Source organism: Thermobia domestica, chromosome 8 (assembly GCF_964235325.1).
Source record: "Thermobia domestica chromosome 8, izTheDome1.hap1.1, whole genome shotgun sequence".
Lineage (NCBI taxonomy): Eukaryota > Metazoa > Arthropoda > Insecta > Zygentoma > Lepismatidae > Thermobia > Thermobia domestica.
In genome coordinates, this window is record NC_137461.1 from 262,846,729 (window position 1) to 262,867,582 (window position 20,854).

The window sequence follows — 20,854 nt, forward strand, 5'->3', positions numbered from 1 at the left end:
TCTTATTTTGTGTTCACGTGTTACTATGTTTCTATAATATGTATATTAAGAACGATAAAAAATGGAAAATTCATCTGCTGGCGCGTACCTATAAGTGTTTGGTGCGATGAGTCAAAAGTATTTGGGGGAGGGTTCAACACGTCTATGTATGGTTGGCCCTGTGTTATTCTGCACCCGGAAAGCCGATATGTAATTTTTAATTGCTGCCACCTATATTTTTAGAAACAAGAATTTTAGAAATGATAAAAAAAATTGGATCAAAAGATTGCGATCTTCGCCAATAATTAGTTATTGGATCAGTGGTCACCGGTCCCTAAATCGAGTTCTGGTATGTTTTACGGAATAAGAACATCATACTGGGTTAAGTGATAGTTTGGGTTTGGCTACATTGTATGTAGTTCTCCAGATATAAGGCCTATAATAAAATTTTTGATTGAAATATGTTGGATCTTTTGATCCAAAAGTGATAAAAATTAGATAACTTTTATAAGAAAAGAAAGAGTACAGACCAGGCGTAGTAAAATCAAATATTTAGCCTACATAGATCATTTCTCTGTTTAAGAAGAATAGTTCCGTTAAGAAAGTGTACAAATGTTAGTCTAATTACGTAATTTTGGGATAATATCTATGTGGTGGGCTACCTCCGTGCATGTGCCCCTGGACATCAATTACTGATTTCTTAATCTTAAAAAAAAAAAAAAAAAGTTGGTTTCCGCTGATTGAATAGTTTGTCCCAAAATCTCCACACGTAAGATGACTGTTCTTCCTTTACAGATGAGACTCTCAGAATGCAATTGATTCCTGATGAATAACTTGTCCTTTTAGTTGGATCAAGTCTCAGCACTTAGCATGTTGCTCAGGTGTGTCAGTTTAATGTCCCACAATTGTGTCCTTTAGGCTAAGGGAGAATATGACTAAGGCAAGCAAATTGGTGGAAAGAGAATGGGAGAGGAAACAGGAATACCCCGACAAAACGTACGAACATAATGTTGTCCATCTAAAACTTACGTGGCCGAGAATCGAACGAGGGACCACACGCACTAGAGGTAATCGCTTTACCATTGAGCCACCGTGCCCTCTGATCAGGTGCTGAAGTTACCGAAAAACATACTAAAATTATAGGCTTGCATCATCTGTAGACCATCATAGTCGAAGTTATTATTGTGTAACTTTGAACATCTTGCACGGTGTGAGTCAGGACTGGCTGGAACGTCAGTCATATTTAGCAGCATTAACGCAATTGTATGATATTTCTAAGTCAAACTGACGTTTTCTGTTTATGGAGACCTTCAAAATACACTATTAAAATTTCGTTCTAATAAGGAAAGTGAAGGAATTCCTAAATATTGATACACATTTTTTTTTTAAAGTTTCCGAGGATTTTTATGAAATTTAATAAATTTATTCGTAATGACATTACGTAGTCTCCAGCACATTTACATAAAGTTCTAGTAAAAAAAAAGTTTCGAAACATACTTGCTTATTGTTACCTTTCCAAGAAGATATGTAACTTTATATTATACAATTTCTGTTTTATAAACAGGATAAGTTGCATTTCTGATGATATATACAGTATTGACATATTTTTTCTATGGGACGTTCAGGGTACAAGAGAATGAAATCCAATTAACATAGCTATGAGAAAAAGAGATATAAACTTTGTGTGGAATGCTTAAGTGCATTGAATAGCTAACACTGTTTTTCACATTATAAGACTTATTTACAGTATTTGGCCATGAATCTGTTAACCTCTAAAATGAGCATCAAGTAGAGATCTTAAAGGACTTTAGGATCTTAAAGACCAAAAGGTGGACTTGATTCCCTTGCGCACTGAACGCACCATGGATAGGCATAGCAATAAGATCAGCATTTCAGACATGTTTGTAAGGGAAAGTGTTGCTTATTTTTAAAAAAAAAAAAATCTCTGCTATTGGTTACTAAAATTCACTTTCCGCTTTCCTGATGATGGCGGAGATGTTTCTTGTCATTTAATCAAATTCATTGATGGAAATTCGAGTTTCTCAAATGTTACATCGAAATCACTATCTTGGTAGGTAACATCATTAGATTTTGGCACAGTTAATAATTCCTCCTGCAAAGATAAAAGAAGATAAAACAGTTAATAATAAGTTTCAGATCACGTGAGATCACTTTTAGCCATATAAATATATAGTTCATTTTTGTATTACTTATTATAAGCATTATTGAATAATAATTGATTTTCGTATAATTTTGTTTCGTTGTGAAAGAAAACACAGAGAAGAGAAAAGATTATCCCAAAAGACAGAAACAGAAATTATATGAAAAAAAAAAAAAAAAAAAAAACAGCAATTGACTCTGCTCAGTTAGTTATGAAAGAAAAACCTCTTCTAATAATTTAGGAGATAATGTACCTAAAATAGAAGCTACATAACCTCGTTGAACTGCTATAATTGTACGTTGTATAAGAAAAACACTAGCCCGATTGTTACCAGTAAACTTTGCAATACATTGACCTTCTGTGATGAAATTGAAACCTTCGAGGCCCCAAGTGCCGCTCTATTCAATGGCTACGGTTACGAACATATATCTATCGAGTAGATTGTTACATTTTCTTCTTTTCTTGCATTCTCTACGAGCCGCAATAGATTCTTCTCGCGAAGAAGAAAGAGTACGGGTAAAGACATACCGAAGATACCACGCGATCGAGGTCACGGTCTAAGTTGCGGTCGCTACCTCGATAAAGGGCGCACATAGCGAAGAGGTCGCATCCTCGCTTTAAGTTCTCAAGTTTGAGGAGAAACTTTATTGTGACTCGTATGAAACTATTCCGTCAGTGCATAGAAATCACTGCAAAACCACATTTTAAAATTGGAAGGACCAAACAGTTTATAAATAAATATTGATGGACTGGCTGAAGTCTCGTCTCTTGTTTCGCAAAAATATTTGAGTCTCATCTCTTGTACATTTCTTTCAATAAATCAAATATTTTCACCTTTTTCCAATTTTCTGTGAAGAAATGCCCTCTTTCAGCACTCAGGCGAGAAATCATTTCCCTATTTTTGTGCCTATCACTGTTTACGACGTAATCAAATTACCTGCATGGAAAATTGATTTAGAAACTCTACTGCCTCATCTTTTGTATTGCAAACTGTATTAGTTATTGGTCCGCACAAAATACAACAGGATTGCCGATAAATCCTTAGTTTCACGCAGATATATAACCATACCGAAAGAAAAGTTTGTTATAGTTTACAACATTATTCTTTTAGGTCTACATATTTTTTTTTTTCAGTGTTTTTGCAGTGCTTTGATCCTGTTCATGCAGCACCTAGAAAATGCCCATCCACAATAACATTGTCATTATCATCACAAAACGGGCGCGAAATAGTGCAGTTTTTATATGTCGTAATTCCATGGTGGCAGAACAATATCAAGTTGTTCCGCCCATTTGGGAAGTAATTTTGACGCATTTCCGGTGGCACACCAAAGCGGCATAAATCGATGGCAAATTAATTATATCTATATTCCATGCTGCATAACGAGTTAATATGACGCCATTTATGAAGGTTGCTAAGAATCTTATATTTAAATAGCCTTGGAGTGGGACTTCAGTATTATTCTGACACGAAGAAATCGAATAAACATCAGGTGTTTGAACAATCTGTTGCGTTTATCACAGAAGACAGTAAGAAAGCATCTTAATTGTAAAAGGGGAAACTTGACACACTATCCTGTAATGTTATACAACCTGGTTTCACAGGGTTATAATGTTGGTTGTAGAAAGATAAGGGGCACAATAATAATTCCTTATAATAAACGGCAAATGTATCAGTGCATCAAGCTATCCGTAAAACTCTCATGCTAATAGAAGTCGTTACGTGCGCTACTACTTTCCCGGCTGACGCTGATAGATGTTCCTACCAGCGACATTGTGTAGTTATACACTCCGCATCAAAAAAAAATGCCGCAGTTAACGCCGTTCAGCTAGGCCACTCATAATACACTTTCTTATACCATAATCATGTCTAGTAAAGAGGCCCCCTCTCTCTCCTCCTTTCTTCTCTCCCATACAAAAGTCAGCAAACAAGATAGACTCAATTTTAATTTCAAAATATATTAGTATCGATAAAATGAAAGAATAAAACTGAGACAAAACAAGATTCTTAAGTTGATGTAGGGAGAAACTTAAATACACACAATGAAAAATTGAAACCAATGAATGTCTGTTACACAGAGATTCAGAAGTGAGACAGAGAGACAGAAGGTGAGAAAAGAAGAAAAGAAACGGGAGAACAGGTAAAAATGTGAAGTTTATACATACTAAGAAAATAACCTACTATTATAAAATTCCATTTTCAGAAATCCATCAGTAACATAGAAGTAACGTTTTTTAAAATATTTTTTCATGGCCAGTCGAACATATAGAGGATAATTTTAAAAAATCATTAAGTCACTTTCATAATCAATAGCAAACTTGATTGTTAAATAAAATACTCAATTTCCATTGGAACTGCAGATATCCGAGACACATCCAGGACAATGTCAAATACATGCTTTGTTTCCCCGTGGTTAAGTTTCAAATACGGTAGTATTCATTGGACGTAGTGATCCGAAATACATTCTAATATTCCTAGTAGGTAGCGTAAGTCTTACCTTCCATTCCAGAGTACTAATGCAAACTGAACAAAGAAAAGAAAAGAAAAAGAAAGAAAGAAAGAAAAATTGGATGAGTCCTATTTTACTGCAAGATTACTATCAGAAACAGCCTATATTAAAAGTCCGAACTGTATCATAATGAAAAGATAAAAATGTTAAAAAGAGAAATTGGATGTTCCTTTTAAATGTAGCAGAATTTGAATTTTAAACATTTCAAACGTGAATAAAACACGTTGAATTATAGGATGGAAACAAATTTTGTGTAAAACTATTAAAAATAAAATCTTGGGTGCTGTGGGCTAGTTTATGGACCACCACTGGGTCAAGGATTCGAATCCGTAGTGATCCTGTGATTCGATTGAGACTCGGTGACCCGGAGGATAAAAAAGACATTTTACTTATTTCGTTGCCTTTAAACATATTTCTTTCAAAATCCCCCGCACTGGAGTGACCAGCACTGGAGATGTTATCCCCACAGCACAAGAATTACAAGACCGAAATTCCCAGTTAACTAGATTTTCCAAACCGTGTCCATCGGTATCTGGCTCGGTTTTAATTCTGAAATACGCACATACACATAAAATAAGAGAGAGATAGAGGAGGAGAGAGAAAGATAGAGGGGGAGAAAAGATAAAGATGCAAACACATGATAGGGAAACGTCAAGAAAGAAAGAGGGAGAGGGGAAGAAAAGAGAAAGATGCAAACACATTATAGGGAAAGTCAAGAAAGACAGACAGACAGAGAGAAAAAGACGAATATAAGTATGAAACCTACTTATCATTACACTGTATGGTGAAGAAAGCCCACACTATTTATTTGGCTTCTCGCCAGTGATGTCTTGTAAGTTTTCCAACTACAGATGAATCTCTGCAGCATTATTTTATACGAAAAAAAATAATACTACCTGACGGGGAATTTAACCGAGATTTTCCATTTGGAAGTCTAGCACGATAGGAATACACCACCGATTTCTCTACAAAAATTTGCTTAACAAATTGTGTAGAATTTATTTCTGAGAACGATAACACGAAAAGTGTATACTGGAGATCAATGAAGTGTTTCAAATGTTTTGGTAATTCCCTTGCCTTTTCCCAAACAACATAGTCTCTATCATAATACAGGTGTTTGCTTCCATATTCTTAAGGATTGTTCGTCTAGTATTAGAAGTCGATTCTTCATGATCACTTTATAAGGAAACAACTTTGGCGTGAATAAGATTTCAAAATATGTTGGTTAGTTGTACTACTTGTAAGTCTAATACGTTATTCCTACAATATCATGCCATCTAAAGCTAAAAGCCAAATACTAATTTCAACCCGGCGAAATTAGTGCATAATATGTTATTATTCCTGTAATTTTTCATGAATTATATATTATTTCCTTTATTAGTGAGCACTAATTTGTCTCCAGGACATCAAATTAATAAATTTCCTTGTGCATTTTGGTGTAAATAACCTTACAGGGAAAAGCCGGCTCGTTCCAAAGATCAGGGCTGAAGTTGGTAATATTTGACTTTTAGTTTTAGGTGGCATGATAGTGTAGGAGTATCATATTAGAGTAACGTGTAGTACAGCTATCCAATATAGGTTCAAATCCTGTTCACACCAAAGTTGTTTCTTTATAAAATGATCTTGAAGAATCGACTTCCCATACTAGACGAGCTATAATGAAGAATGTGGAAGCAAACACCTGTGTCATGATAGAAAGATTTACAAATATTTGTTGGGAAAAGGCCAAGGGAATTACCAGGACATTCGAGACACTTCGTTGATCTGCAGTATACACTTTAAGTGTTATCGTTCACAGAAAGAAATTCTATACCATTTGTTAAGTAAATTTTTGGTAGAGAAATCGGTGGAGTATTGGGATCGTACTAGACTTCCAAATGGAAAATCTCGGTTAAATTCCCCGTCAGGTTGTATTATTTTTTCTTATAAAATAATAGCTACAGAGATTCATCTGTAGTTGAAAATTTACAAGGCATCACTGGCGAGAATCCGAATAAACAGTGTGTGCGCTCTTCAGGACACAGTGTAATGATAGTAGATTTCATACTTATATTCGTCTTTCTTTCTCTCTCTGTCTTTCTTGACGTTTTCCTATCATGTGCTTCCATCCTTCTCTTTCCTCTCTCTCTCTTTCTCTCTCTCACGCACAAACTTTATGTTTATGTGCGTTTCAGAATTAAAACCGAGTCAAAGCTCGATCGACCCGGTCTGGAAAATATAATTAACTTAGAATTTCAGCGTCGTGTTTTCCATGCTCTGGGGATAACACTTGCAGTATTAGTCATATCTTAAAGAAATACTGTTTAAACGCAAGGAAATAAATAAAATCTTTTTTGTCCTCTGGGCTATCGAGTCTCAATCGAATCACCGGGTCACCATGGGTTATAATCCTCAACTCAACTATGGTCTATAAATTAATCACTCGATTGACGCGATGACCCGTTTCAGCTCTAACGTGTTCATTCTAACTGTGCGAATTACAACGATATGCCCGCAATAGATGAATTTGAGATTGGATATTCGGAACAGAAAAATCTTTGTAGATGACTAGAAAATGGCTCCCACTTTCGTTATATCAAAACAAGATTTTATTTATGTTAGTTTGACACAAAATTTGTTTCTATTCTATAGTTCAATGTGTTTTATTCACGTTTGAAATGTGAAAAATGCCGGGTCACCTAGATCTAGAAGGAACATCCAATTTTCTTTTTGAACATTTGTAACTTCTCATTATGATACAGTTTGGACTTTTAATATAGGCTGTTTCTGATAGAAATTTTACAGTAAAATAACACTCTTTCAGTTATTTATTTAATTATTTATTCTGAAAATGAAATGAAATTTTTAAGATTTAGGTCCCACGGCTATGTCGGTCAGGCTAAAGGACACGGTGATGATGAGAAATGAATGAAATGGTGGAGTGAAGAAAGTGGAAGAAAACGGGAGAGCGCCGAGGAAACCCACGCACACGGTGTTTGTTCACTACAAAGTTCACTTGGCGGAAACGGGGTTTGAACCCGGGACCCAATGCACCAGGGGTGAACGCTCTACCACTGAGTCACCGCGGCCTTTTTCTTTATTCTGTTTGCATTAGTAGTGTTCAATGGAAGGTATGACCTACGCCACCTACTAGGAATATTAGAATGTATTTCGGATCACTACGTCCAATGAATAGTGCCGAATTTGCAACCGAACCACGTGGAAACAAAGCATGTGTGTTTGACATTAACTTAGATATGTCTCGGATATCTACAGTTCCAATGGAAATTGAGTATTTTATTTTACAATCAAGTTTGCTATTCATTTTGAAAGTGATTTAATGCATTTTTAAGTATCCTCTATATATTCGACTAGCTCTGAAAAAAAATTTAAAAAACGTTACTTCTATATTGCTATTCAATTTCTGGAAACAACTTTATAATGTTAGATTCTTTTCTTAGTACACTTAAATTCCACATTTTTATCTGTTCTGCCTTTTCTTTTTCTTCTTTTCTCCCCTTCTGTCTCTGTTTCACTTCTGAATCTGTGTAACAGACATCCATTGGTTTCAATTTTTCATTGTGTGTATTTAAGTTTCTCCCTACTTCAACTTAAGAATCTTGTTTCGTCTCACAAGGGAACATCTTATATTGATAGTAGCATTGCCCAATCAAACAATGTGCAATCGATAAAGGAGTGAAGAAAAGTGAGAAATCAAAAGTTTTACGGGCCGACACCCAAAAGTACAGAAGATACAGATGAAAGGATTTAGAATCATTGGAAGATAGCAATGCAAAAGATACGCTGACACAGGAAGAACTTCAAAATGATTAAAGTAAATTTAATTATGTGTAGAACCATATTTAGACCATACTTATAGAACCATACCCATAGTTAGATTTTATACATGTTATAATTTGTGTTCCATGCCATTTAACAAATCTTCATTTTGTGCTCACTTGGCAACACTGAATTACACATGATGTTATTGAGTATGTCTGTGTGTAGAATAGTTGCTTACTATACTGTTGTGTAAATGTCTTTTTGATTAATTTAATGATTTTGAAGTTCTTTCTGTGTCAGTGTATTTTTTGCATTGCTAATTCACATGATCCTAGATCCTTCTTTCATCTGTATCTTCTGTGTTTTTGGGTGTCGGCCAGTAAAACTTTTGATTTCACTTTTCTTCACTTCTCTATCGATTGCACATTGATTGGGCAATGCTACTATCAATATAAGATGTTCCCTTGTCAGTTATATTCTTTCATTTTATCGATACTAATATATGTATATTTTGAAATTAAAATTGAGTTTATCTTGTTTGGACTTGTGTATGGGAGAAAGGAAAGGAGGAGAGAGAAGGTGTATATTGGGTGGCCTAGCTGCACGGCGTTAGCTGTCGCATTTTTTTTATTTTATTTTATTTTATTTTATTTTATTTTATTTTATTTTATTTTATTTTATTTTATTTTATTTTATTTTTTTTAATGCGAAATGTACAAAATCGGATTATTGATATACCTTATCGTATGGATTTTGTTTCGTGCAAGACGAGTGGAAAAATCTACAAGAAAATTTCAGTGCTTTCTTAAAATTGTGAATTGCAGAAGAGTTATAAATAACATTTTAGTTTATATATTCAGCACAGAGTTTTCGTTAAATAATGAGCAAAGTATTTGGTTTTCTAGATTAACAGAAAATTATTTTACTTATAATTATTTCAAAAGAATACAAAAATAAGCAGTTTTCTTACCACAGCTTTGTACTCATGGCTAAAATATTGATACTTCACTACAAAGAACAATAGTATCGTAGATTGAGACTCAGAGATGAAACATTTTTACCCAGTTTCATTAAGTATTTTTCCGTCATGAAATAGATATTTGTCCCAATATTTGTGTCTGAACATTGATTTGCAAATATATGAAGTAAGAATGTTAATTTTGTATCGATAATAAACTTGTCTTACAGTTATCCTCCATAACCAAGCAAATACGCCTTACTGGTCTATGGATAAGTAGTTCAGAGGACATGTGATTGGACACATCAAGCTGATAAAACTAAAGATCTGAGGTTCGAACTCGTCTTAGTAACCAATATTTTTTCTTACATAAAATTATTTTAATAAGAAAGAAGAAATGAAATGTTGATTGCTAAACCCAGACAAGTCAGAAAATAAAACAACATTGAAATAAACCTAGCTTCCTGTCGAAAGCGCCATATAAACGAAATACAAGAGTCAGTCCCTGCCAGGAGTTGAAGGGCGATTCTTTGTAGAGAAGTCCAGACTCTTAAACTCACCCTTTATTTCCTACAAAGTATTGTTTAATGACTGCTCTGCTTTTGTAGTCATTTTAAGAGTAAAATAACTTTAATTTGACTTGTAACGTATGTTTGTACAAGTCAAACCAGTTTCAAACTACACAGAGAAAAAATGTATGTAGCGTACGTAAATATATGGATTACATGTGTAAATCCTGTAGTTTTGGACTTAACGTACAGCAAATGGAAAACTAAAAAAGTGTATTTTATAAGTACTTTTCGTACTAACGAAAGAACTATATATTAGATTGTCAGGATCGCACATACAGATAGATGTGTGTAACATATAGCTGACGGATATAATATCCAGAAGACTGTTAGATGTCAGACATCCTGCAATGGCATGATGTAACATCTAAGGGCAGTGCGTATGTAGCATATGGATAACGTATGCTACATACTCATTTCTGTAGTAAGCAAGAGGATTCCGTATATTTGTACAATACACCACTGTCCGGATTTTTCTAAGTGTAATAAATAAATCCTTCGTGTATAAGTTTGTAGAAGTGTTGATTTGTTGTTACAGATTTTTGTAAATTATTCAGAATTAACCATATTGCTTAAGGACCTCGAATATTCATTGTCGCAGAAACAAAGAGATGTTTAGCGAATTTTGTGCTACGTAAAAGCAACCTATTTTAGAATGCTCATAACTCATCCAATCATGAAATCTATTTTTACGTTACATTTCTTGTAACTCAAAGATCTTTTTCTCGGAGCCATTATAACTAAGCCGTAAAAAATCCTATTTGTCTGTTCGACCTAGTGTGTCCATTCAGGATAATTATTTGCTATTGTTCTTAATATTCTCATTGTACGAGAAAATATTGGCTGAATGGTGTTAATATCAAAAGTCTGATTTTTTATCTTTTAAAAAATGCTTGAGTGAGGTTTTTCAATTAGTCGAACACTTAAAGTCCCGTGTCTCTAAATTAGCAATATAAGTAAAATAAAATAACTTTGGCAGGTTAAATATTTCCAATAAGGGAATATAGGATGCTAAAAAAAAAAATAACTTCATTATTATACCTAACGCACTGTTTTCATATACACTAGATTGCTTATATTTATACTTCTAAAAATCCATTTGATTTGAACACATTTTAAAGAAAATTAAAATTAAGGAATTTCCTGAAGCATTGTGTTCGCGAACATACATTGGTAAGGTTCAGATGGCCAGAATATATTCTATCCTGCAGATATATTCACAGTAATATAAAACTACTTTATGATTGCTAATTTACTCTCAGAAACACTGAAACGATATTCTAAAGCAAGTTTCTCTGAAAGTAACTTCAAATACCGAAAAACTTATTACTAAAAATTATTTCGAATCTAAATAAACCTTTTCGCGAGGATTAGGCAGAACGGGACTTTTTTAAAAATATTTATTATATTTTGTTGGAATGTATCACATATCAATATTTCCATTCAAAATTATCAATCATCCCTACTGTATAGAGTTGAAATTCATCAAACTGAGGGATTGAAATTAGCCGCCAAAGTCTTAAAATAGAAGTACCGCGTTATATTTCGTAAGAAATATTCAATTTTTATACAATTTGTTTTATATAATACTTTTTCTCGTTCCCAATGGTGCGTCTACACTAATAGTGTCAGATTTGTCAACTTTTTTGTGTTTGCACATATTGACGAAAGGTTTACCTACATATTACTGAAGTTCATGCATATTCTCAATGTTCACGCACAAATTACTGTTTATACCAGGAAAGTTTATATACCAAGTTTCATATCCCTACGTGTCTAATCTTAAGAGATTTCGAGATATCACCAAGCCAACTTATTTTAACAACTGCAACCCCACCCTATTTTCTTAAAGTCTTTTTTCTTTAATTCAAGAGAAAATATTTTAAAAAACTGAAAACATGTATGGTTATTTTAAATTAAAATGCAATATACCAAATTTCATATTTTATATTACACATTTTTTTACACACTATGTCGATAGGAGTAAATCTAAACTTAAACATTCTCGGGAATATCAGTATTCATCTTAGCGAGGGGCCGCGGGGGCTAAGTAGTAGAGCGTTCAACTCTGGTGCATGGGGTCCCGGGTTCAAACCCTGCCTCTGCCAAGTGAACTTTGTGGTGGACAAATACCATGTGCGTGGGTTTCCTCGGGGTTCTCCCACTTTCTTCATTCCACCATTTCATTCATTTTTCATCATCACCTTCTTCTTTAGCCTAGCCAGCATAATCGTGGGACGTAAAACTCAAAAAGTTCATTTCATTTTCATCTTAGCGATTCCGAAAACTATGTGTTCGACATTGATGTGAGTCGTTTTCAATTATTTTTACATGCCACTCTGTTCCGACCCCATTCAGGGGTGCTAGGGGTAGAGGAACAGGTACAAATATGGAATAGGGGCACTAATATGGAATACTATATCTCGTAAGGTAACGTGAGTACTCTAGCGAACAAACTGTGAAACAATCCCTCCTTCCTTCCTTTGTTAACAAAAGTAGTCATTGTTGAGTTTAAAGCCGAAAGCAACGCGTCGGTTTCTTTTGATTGTTTTCCCGCTGAAGTGAATTTTTTGTAGGTAAGGAACATTTCGTCGTATATTTCTAATACACGTGCCTATTCAAATACAGATGGTGATCAGAAAAATAGAAACACCTGAACGAAATTGCAACTTACCAGATTAATATGGTGTCGGGCCACCTTTCGCCTTCAGAACAGCCTTGATGCGACGTGGGATGGAGGCATAGAGGTCGTGAATGGTAGCAAGTGGAATTTTACACCATTCCTCGTGCAGGGCATCTGCCAGTTCTGTGAGAGAGGATGGAGGTGGAAATCGTCGCCGGAGTCGTGTTTCCAAGACGGACCACAGATGTTCAATTATGTTGAGATCTGGGGATTGGGCGGGCCAGGGGAGGTGTTGAACTTCATCCCGATGTTCCTTGAACCACGCAGCAACAACGCCAGCTGTGTGAACGGGTGCATTATCTTCCTGGAAGATGGCGTCATTGTCCGGGAACAACATGCGGACCATAGGATGCAAGTCTTCTCCTAAAATTGCGACATAATCGTTGACAGTGATTCGTCCGCTAAGTGTGACCACAGGACTCAATGAAAACCATGATATGGCGGCCCACAGCATCACCGAGCCGCCGCCATGTTTCACAGTTGGGCGGAGGCACTGCAGATCATAAGCTTCTTTGGGCGTTCTCCATACATAAACACGGCCCGTGGTTGGGAATAGAGTGAAGGATGACTCATCCGACCATATCACACGTTTCCAGTCCTCAACGGTCCAAGTTGCATGGTCATGGCACCATTTGCGGCGTGCGAAAGCGTTATGGTTCCTGATGAGCGGTTTGGCCCGTGCAACACGACCCCGTAAGTTTATGTCATGTAATTCGCGGCGGACTGTGATTGTCGAAACAGGGTGGGGGAGGCGGTGATTGAGTTCCTCCGTCACTTGCTCTGCAGTGGCACGACGGTTCTGCGTGACAATGCGCTTTAATACCCGGCGTGACCTGTCACTCATGACTTTCTTCCGCGGTTATGTGGAGTGAGTGTGACGGCAGTGGCTACTGTCCCACGCGGGCACACCTAACACAGTAGCCACTGCCGTCACACTCACTCCACATAACCGCGCACCAACAATTTGCCCTCTTTGAAACTCTGAGAGGTCTCCCATTTTACACTACCTCCTTCTGCTGCAGCCACTGGACACTGCTGTTCCACTGCGCCTGACGTAGTACGGAGACCGACGTAACACACCACCACCAGCGGTCCGGCGCTGCGTGCGCCACGACACCACTGCCAACCCATACATTTGACGTGTTGCCAACTACAGTTGTTTCCATTTTTCTGATCACCATCTGTACACTTCTCTTCGTTTGGAAAGAGGACATTTGTAGCGACATTACCACATATCTAGTTTTTTCTATTGTTTGAAGTGTGAGTGTTTTGACGTTTTGTTTCGCAAGACAGTAGTGGCTCGAATATGGAATACCTGGTATTCCATATTTAGACCCTTATTCTCGAACTGTGTTTCAACTGTAGATACGGCGACAACATCGAAAGGTAGAAAATTGTCACCTGCTAGAAAAGTGTAAGATGAGGTTGCTATGCAGGAGGCAATAAAATCGGTGCGACAGAAAAAGATGGGCTATTTGAAGGCAGCCAAGACATTTAATGTTCCACGCGCAACTCTCTTCCGACTGGCTAAATCAGACGTGACAGTGAATGAAGCCACCAAAACCAAGCTTGGGAGGAAGACAGTTTTGCCGCAAGAAATTGAAGAACAACTACTTCAATATGCTCTAACAATGGAAAGCAATTTTTTTGGACTGACCAGACGAGACTTACAAACAATGGCCTTTCAGATAGCCAAAAGAAACGGGATTCCAAATCCATTTCTGGGAGACAGAGCTGGTAGAGGATGGCTCCGCCTCTTCTTGAAAAGGCATAAGTAAGGATAGATGCTCGTTTCGAAAGCTAAGAGCAACTTCTTTCCAACGGGCCACCGGCTTCACAAAGGAAAATGTCAACAAATTTTTCGACCTCCTAACTGAAGAAATGGAGAAGAAAAAATACCCAGCAGACAGGATATTTAATGTTGACGAAACTGGATTGAGTGTGGTGCAGAGCAAAGTACCACGAGTTCTTGCACTGAAGGGTAAGCGACAGGTGGCAGCACTAAGTTCTGCTGAGAGAGGTTCTCTGGTGACAGTCGTAACTTGCATGAGTGCTAGTGGAATATTCGTTCCACCCATGTTCATTTTCCCCCGCAAGAACATAAACAATCAGCTGATGAGAGGTGTCCCGCCTGGGTCTGTCGCTGCTTGTCATCCCTCAGGGTGGATTCAGAATGATCTCTTTACCCAATGGTTCCTCCACTTCATCGACAAAGTGAAACCGTCACCTGAGTCACCTGTTCTCTTGATTTTGGATGGTCATTATAGCCACTCCAGAAATTTAGATGTCATTAACTTGGGTCGAGAGAATAATGTCTGCATTTTGTGCCTCCCCCCTCATGCTACTCACAAAATGCAGCCACTGGACAGAAAGTTCATGAGTCCACTGAAGTCTTACTATAGCGAGGAAGTGCGGATGTGGCTAAGGCTTCATGATAGGCCTCTGACTAACATGGACATTGCTGAACTCTTTGGTAAGGCCTATCTCAAATGCCAGACTGGTGAGATCGCCGTGAATGGCTTTCGAATTACAGGGCTCTACCCACTAAATCGGAATGTTATCACAGATGCAGATTTCATTGCATCTAGTGGAACAACGGACAGTGTCAGTGAAGCTGAGCAGAAAGGAATTGGGCCAAGCAGTGGAGTGTTTCTTGTGTCGATGAAGCAGGAGCATCTACCAGCGGTACAGTGATTACTCCATGGGACATATCGCCTGTGCCCAACGTAGGGAAGAAAAGAGGAAGCAGGGGAAGAAAAATCAGGAACTGCCAATATTCTGATTTCATCACCATATAAAGCGTCCATTGAAATGTCTCTGGGAGCAAAGAAGCAATGTGCCAAACGAAACAAGAGACAACGAAGACCAGCAAGATGTGAAACGTCCGACACTGCGAGTGATAGTGATAGTTCATTTAGTGTGAGAGACGACTCTTCTGATATTGATATTGGTGAAGGTGGAACACCCTATAGCGAGGACGCTGAATGCATCTTCTGCTAGGGCAAATTTTCATGTGATAAGGAAGGGGAAGAATGGGTTATGTGCCAGATGTGCACTGAGTGGACTCACACTGCTTGTGCAGGTTATGAACATGGTTATTACGTTTGTGACTTATGTAAGAGAACTGTACGATGACTTAATATGTCAGTGGTGTTCGTTTCTACTTTGTTCCTATAACTTGGTTTAATTTTCAACTTTTTTAGCTCACTAATTTTGCTAGTTGAAAGTGTTTGTTCGAAAATGTTCAAGGTATTCCATATTTGTACCCCGTTTTCTAAAGTAAGAATTTTGCAACTTTATTGGAAATGGATGTTTATAAATATTTCCCATTCCTTTACGCAGCACAAAATTTGGATACTGTTTAAGGATATGTTACACAGTATTTATAGAGTTTTTTGTGTTAATTTATGCAAATATATTGATTTCGTCAAACAAAAAGTATATTTCATATTTGTATCTCTTCCTCTATCTTATCCACACTGGTGGCTGAACTTGGACTACGTCTGGAGTGTCAGTATTCATATCAGTGTCCCCGGAAACTATTTATTTTGCATTGATATCTGTCGTTTCCGATTATTCATCGGGGCCGCGGTGGCTAAGTGGTAGAGCATTCGACTCTGGTGCATGGGGTAGCGGGTTCAAAGTCTGCTCCTGCCAAGTGAACTTTATGGTGGACAAACACCGTGTGCGTTGGTTTCATCGGGGTTCTTCCGTTTCCTCCCACTTTCTTCATTCCACCATTTCATTCATTTCTCATAATCACCGTCTCCCTTAGCCTAGCCGGCGTAACTGTGGGACCTAAAACTCAAAAATTTTATTTCATTTTCCGATTATTTGTCATATCTATCAACCCATCATTCATAGTAGAGCTAAGATCCCTTACACCACGGTGATTTTTCTCATATTGCAAATTATAACGTGTAAAGTTATTTGGTTGAAATAACTCCATATGTTTCAAAGTTATGGTGGAACACAAACACACACACACACACACACAATACACACACACACACACATACACGCATAAATATTTATATATACAGATGTATGAGCAATGCCTTTGGCGTTGCCCTGTCAAAAAAAAACTGAGTAGAATAAATAACGACAGGCCTTCGGCATTGCTTTTATAAATTTTCGAGCCAGCTGACATGCCAGAAATAGACTTCACACTAATGCTCGTCGTTTTCGATTATTTTTGCATATCACTACCTTCCCACCCCTTAGGGGTGCTAATTGGGTCTTAATGTGCAAGTCCATGCCATCAGAAGTATCACTATTAACCTTAGAGACCATGAAACTAAGAGTCAAAGACTAATATCGATCATTTTTTAAAATTATTTTTACACATTCCATTTTCCCATATCCACTAAGAACGCTAGAGGTTTTTACCCACACTGGGAGCGGAACTTGAACTTAAATTCCATCGGGGTGTCACCAATTCATGTAGTGATCCCGAAAACGAATTATTCGACACTAATGTCAGTCTTTTTCGATTATTTGAAATGTCACTTTCACCCTAAGTGTGCTGAAGGAAGCTTAACTTGGACTTAAGCGGCATCGGGTGAATCACGATTCAGCTCAACGACACAAAAAATGATACTGTGTTAATATCGATCTTTTTTATCATTGTTACAAGTAACTCCTCCTACTCCCCTAGAGTGCTAGAGGGTTTATCCCCACTGGGAGCAGAACGTGGATTTAAAGGGTATCCCAACTGTCATTAATCAACTTAGATACCCCGAAAACTATGGATTCGACACTAATATCAGTTGTTTTCTATTATTTTCACATGTCACTATTTCACGCTCAGGGTGCTAATGGAAGCTCAACTGTGAAGATATGTGAATTTGACACATAATGAAGCATTTTATTTCGGACTTTGGGACATTTTATTTTAAAATTCAATGCAGTAAGAAGCATCATCGTTTATTTAAAGTTGAATCACATTTCATTTTTTTCTAAGTTCATTTACTTTTCTTACAAGGAAGTTTTCTTGCCGTTTGTTCATTTTTTCAACATATGTAATGTCTTAATCAATAAAAACGACAGATTGTTTCCCTGTCAGCATCCTATCATCACCCCACCTTTGGTTAATCTATGAGCATGCACTTTTCATCGAGACTGAAGAAATAGTCAACGACCCAGGATATTAACCCGGAAGGGACATCGAAGAAAACCATGGAGACACTTTTGGGAAGAGGGAGTCCGGTTTAGATGAGAGATGAGTCAGCATGTAGGAGCACGAGCTACAATTCCGAGTTTACGAGAAGTTTGCCTTGCTCTAGCCTAGAGAGCACTTTGTCTAAGCTAACGTTATAGCTATCAGCTACGATGGATAATTCATTAAAGAGCAATTTCGATTTTGATTAAATTTACTCTGTCTTCGCAACGTTAGTCTTCCTGCCCGGGTTTCGTAGACCCTTAATTCACGACCATCTGGACGCCCAGCTGACCAGAGAGAAGGATGGACGGACATCAATCCATAGGAAGAATCGTTGGGAAGGAAACGCCGAAACCTGCAAGTAAGTGCAAGTAGATTAACCAATCCTAAAAGTAATTCCCTTCTCACCCATTTTAACCCCTTTGACATCACAATCTGTTTCTTTTGTATATGCTCAATTTTATTTGTATGAAACCCTGGTCAGATCCTGTACTTTATGCTCTACCAAATTCAATGTTTACAAAATCCTGGGCGCAACTTGTCAGTTCTGACATCCCCAATTACACCATTAATTAGCGCGTTATCTGAGCTTTCAGACTAACAAGGAGCGACAGAACACAACTTGGGCTTAAAAGGGCATCTAGGGTGATACTATTTGTCTGAGTGACCTCGAAAACTGGATTCAGTACTAATATGAGTCGTTTTCCATTATTTTATATGGCTTCCCTCCCACCCACCCTAGGAGTGCTAAGGGGTTTAACTCCCACTGTGGGCTGAACTTGGACTAAAACGGCATCGGGAGTTAGAGACGCCAATTAACTAACAAGGAGACTTGCGGAAGCGTCACTCACCGATTTGAATGAAACTTTGCATACTTGTAGAACATCGAAAAATAATCAACACGTATTTTTTTTTATTTCGGCAATGGTGCGGGTCTAAGGGTAGAAACCACCCTTTGAACGGTAGGGGTGGTCTCAAATCATAGACGGAAAACAACCATTTAATGTAGAAGAAAGCATACTGCCGGGGAAGGGAGGTTTAGAACAGCTGATGCAGAATATGATGTCAAAATTACAAAATTCAAAATGGCTGATCCAATATGGTGATTACAATTACAAAAAGTCTTCTGGTTTGAAATGCTCTGTAGTTAGGCAAGAACAATCATAGCTGGCAGAGGTTACTGCGAGAAGGTTGCTGACCGATTTAAAACCCCTTTCTGTACGTACTTTAACGGGATGCTTGATTAAAGTGCGTCTCTGTTCCTCTCACTATTAGGGGTGCTTATTTATAGTGACCCCCTTGTCTCTCACTATTCGGGGTGCTTATTGAAAGTAAGTCTTTCGCCTCTCACTAGTCGGTGTTTTTTTTTTTTTTAATGAGTCCCGTCGTCTCTCACTACGTCAGAACTTCATATATTCTCAATTGTTATAATTATGAATTTATTGAGAAAACGTTTTACAGTAACAAATCAAAATGCTGAATCCTACCAGTTGTTCCTGCAGGAAGGGTTTCTATTTTGAGACACTCTTTTGTTCTTAAAATAGGTTCAAAAGTTGATGAATTGTAATTACTCCACGAATCAAATAACAAAATGGACTTTGCATTAGACGCTGGGAGAAAAACCTAGTTAAACCATGATCCCACAAAACTTGTTGTTAATTTTCCCTAATTTGATGCTTTCACAAGGACATTTTCAGATTTAAAGATGTTGTTTTGGACTATGGTGAGAGGCGATGGGATTCACTTTCAATAAGCATCCCGGATAGTGAGAGGACTCAATATAAATAAGCAACACTAATAGTGAGAGGCACAGATACACATTTTAATCAAGCATCCCGTTAAAATACGTACAGAAAGCGGTTTTAAATCGGTCAGCAACCTTCTCGCAATAACCCCCGCCACCTATGATTGTTCTTGCCTAACTACAAAGCATTTCAAACCTAACCAATTTTTCGGGAAAATAGAGCCAATTTCGCGAAAAGTACAAGAATGCAAAATTATAGAGTATAATTTTTTCTTTCCAAAGGAAAAAAGATTATCAAAATCGTTCCATAAACCTCTGGTGCTTGGGGTCCCGGGTTCGATTCCAGCCCCCGCCAAGGGAACTTTGTGGTGGATTCATTCATTACTCATCATCACCATCTCCTTTAGCCTAACCGTGGGAAAAACTCAAAGATTTCATTTCATTTTCGTTCCATAAATGGCCGAGTTATGAGCGTTTAAAGAAGATCATGGCAGGCCATCTTGAATCCAATATGGCGACTAAACGACCATGAACCAGATCACGTGATCAAAAAAGTTAACTCTCTTTTAAGTGGGTCATAATACCCAGCAGTCAAAATGAGGAGACATATAATGCACACGTGACACAGGCTAGCGCCTATACTATTTCTACTCCTCCCCTAGGTGGGTCAGGGAGTCTTACCCTTACAATATTGTTTTCCACAATGTAAGTAATATCTGTACCAAGTTTGGTTAAAATTTCTCCAAGCATTCCAGACTTGTGCTAGAACGTGCACAGTGTGAACTTAAGTAAGAACAGAGTTAACATGGGCCCTCCACAGAGCGTCATAACGTGTATGCTGGGGTCAAACGACGCTACAGCGGGATGGAAGATATGACAGGCTTTTGGTGAGGGTGTCGTGACTACGCGGACAATGCAGCGGTGGTTTAACAAGTTTATCGACCGTGACGAAACACTCGAAGACGCACACGTGCCGGAAGACGAACACATGTACAAAATGAAGATCTGAAGGCAGCAATTGAGGTTAACAGTGGCCAGACATGTGAGAAGCTGGGACTACAAGTCAGTGTGAGTGGATAAACCATTCGGCAGCACCTCCATCAACTTCGGAAACATTACAAGTTGGGTCGATGGATCCCACATGATTTGACTCCGGGCCAGAAGATAACGCGAGCAGACACCTGTGTTTCTTTGCTGTGTCGTCTGAGGAAATAGCCATTTCTGAACAGGATATTGACATGTGAAGATAAGTGTGTCCTCTATGAAGCTCCACGGCGCCGTCATCATTGGCTAGCATCCCAAGAATCGGTTCCAAAACAGCCCAAATCAG

General features: G+C 37.7%; 1 protein-coding gene across 1 annotated transcript in view; it reads right to left on the reverse strand.

Annotated features, from left to right (window-relative positions):
• Positions 1-1,918: 1,918 nt before the first annotated feature.
• LOC145693594 (doublecortin domain-containing protein 2-like) overlaps positions 1,919-20,854 on the reverse strand; it is a 230,325-nt gene continuing 211,389 nt past the window's right edge. The window contains exon 7 of the mRNA XM_081769719.1: positions 1,919-2,092. Coding sequence (XP_081625845.1) covers positions 1,985-2,092 — 108 coding nt within the window. The 3' untranslated portion in view covers positions 1,919-1,984. The remainder of the gene's footprint in view (positions 2,093-20,854) is intronic.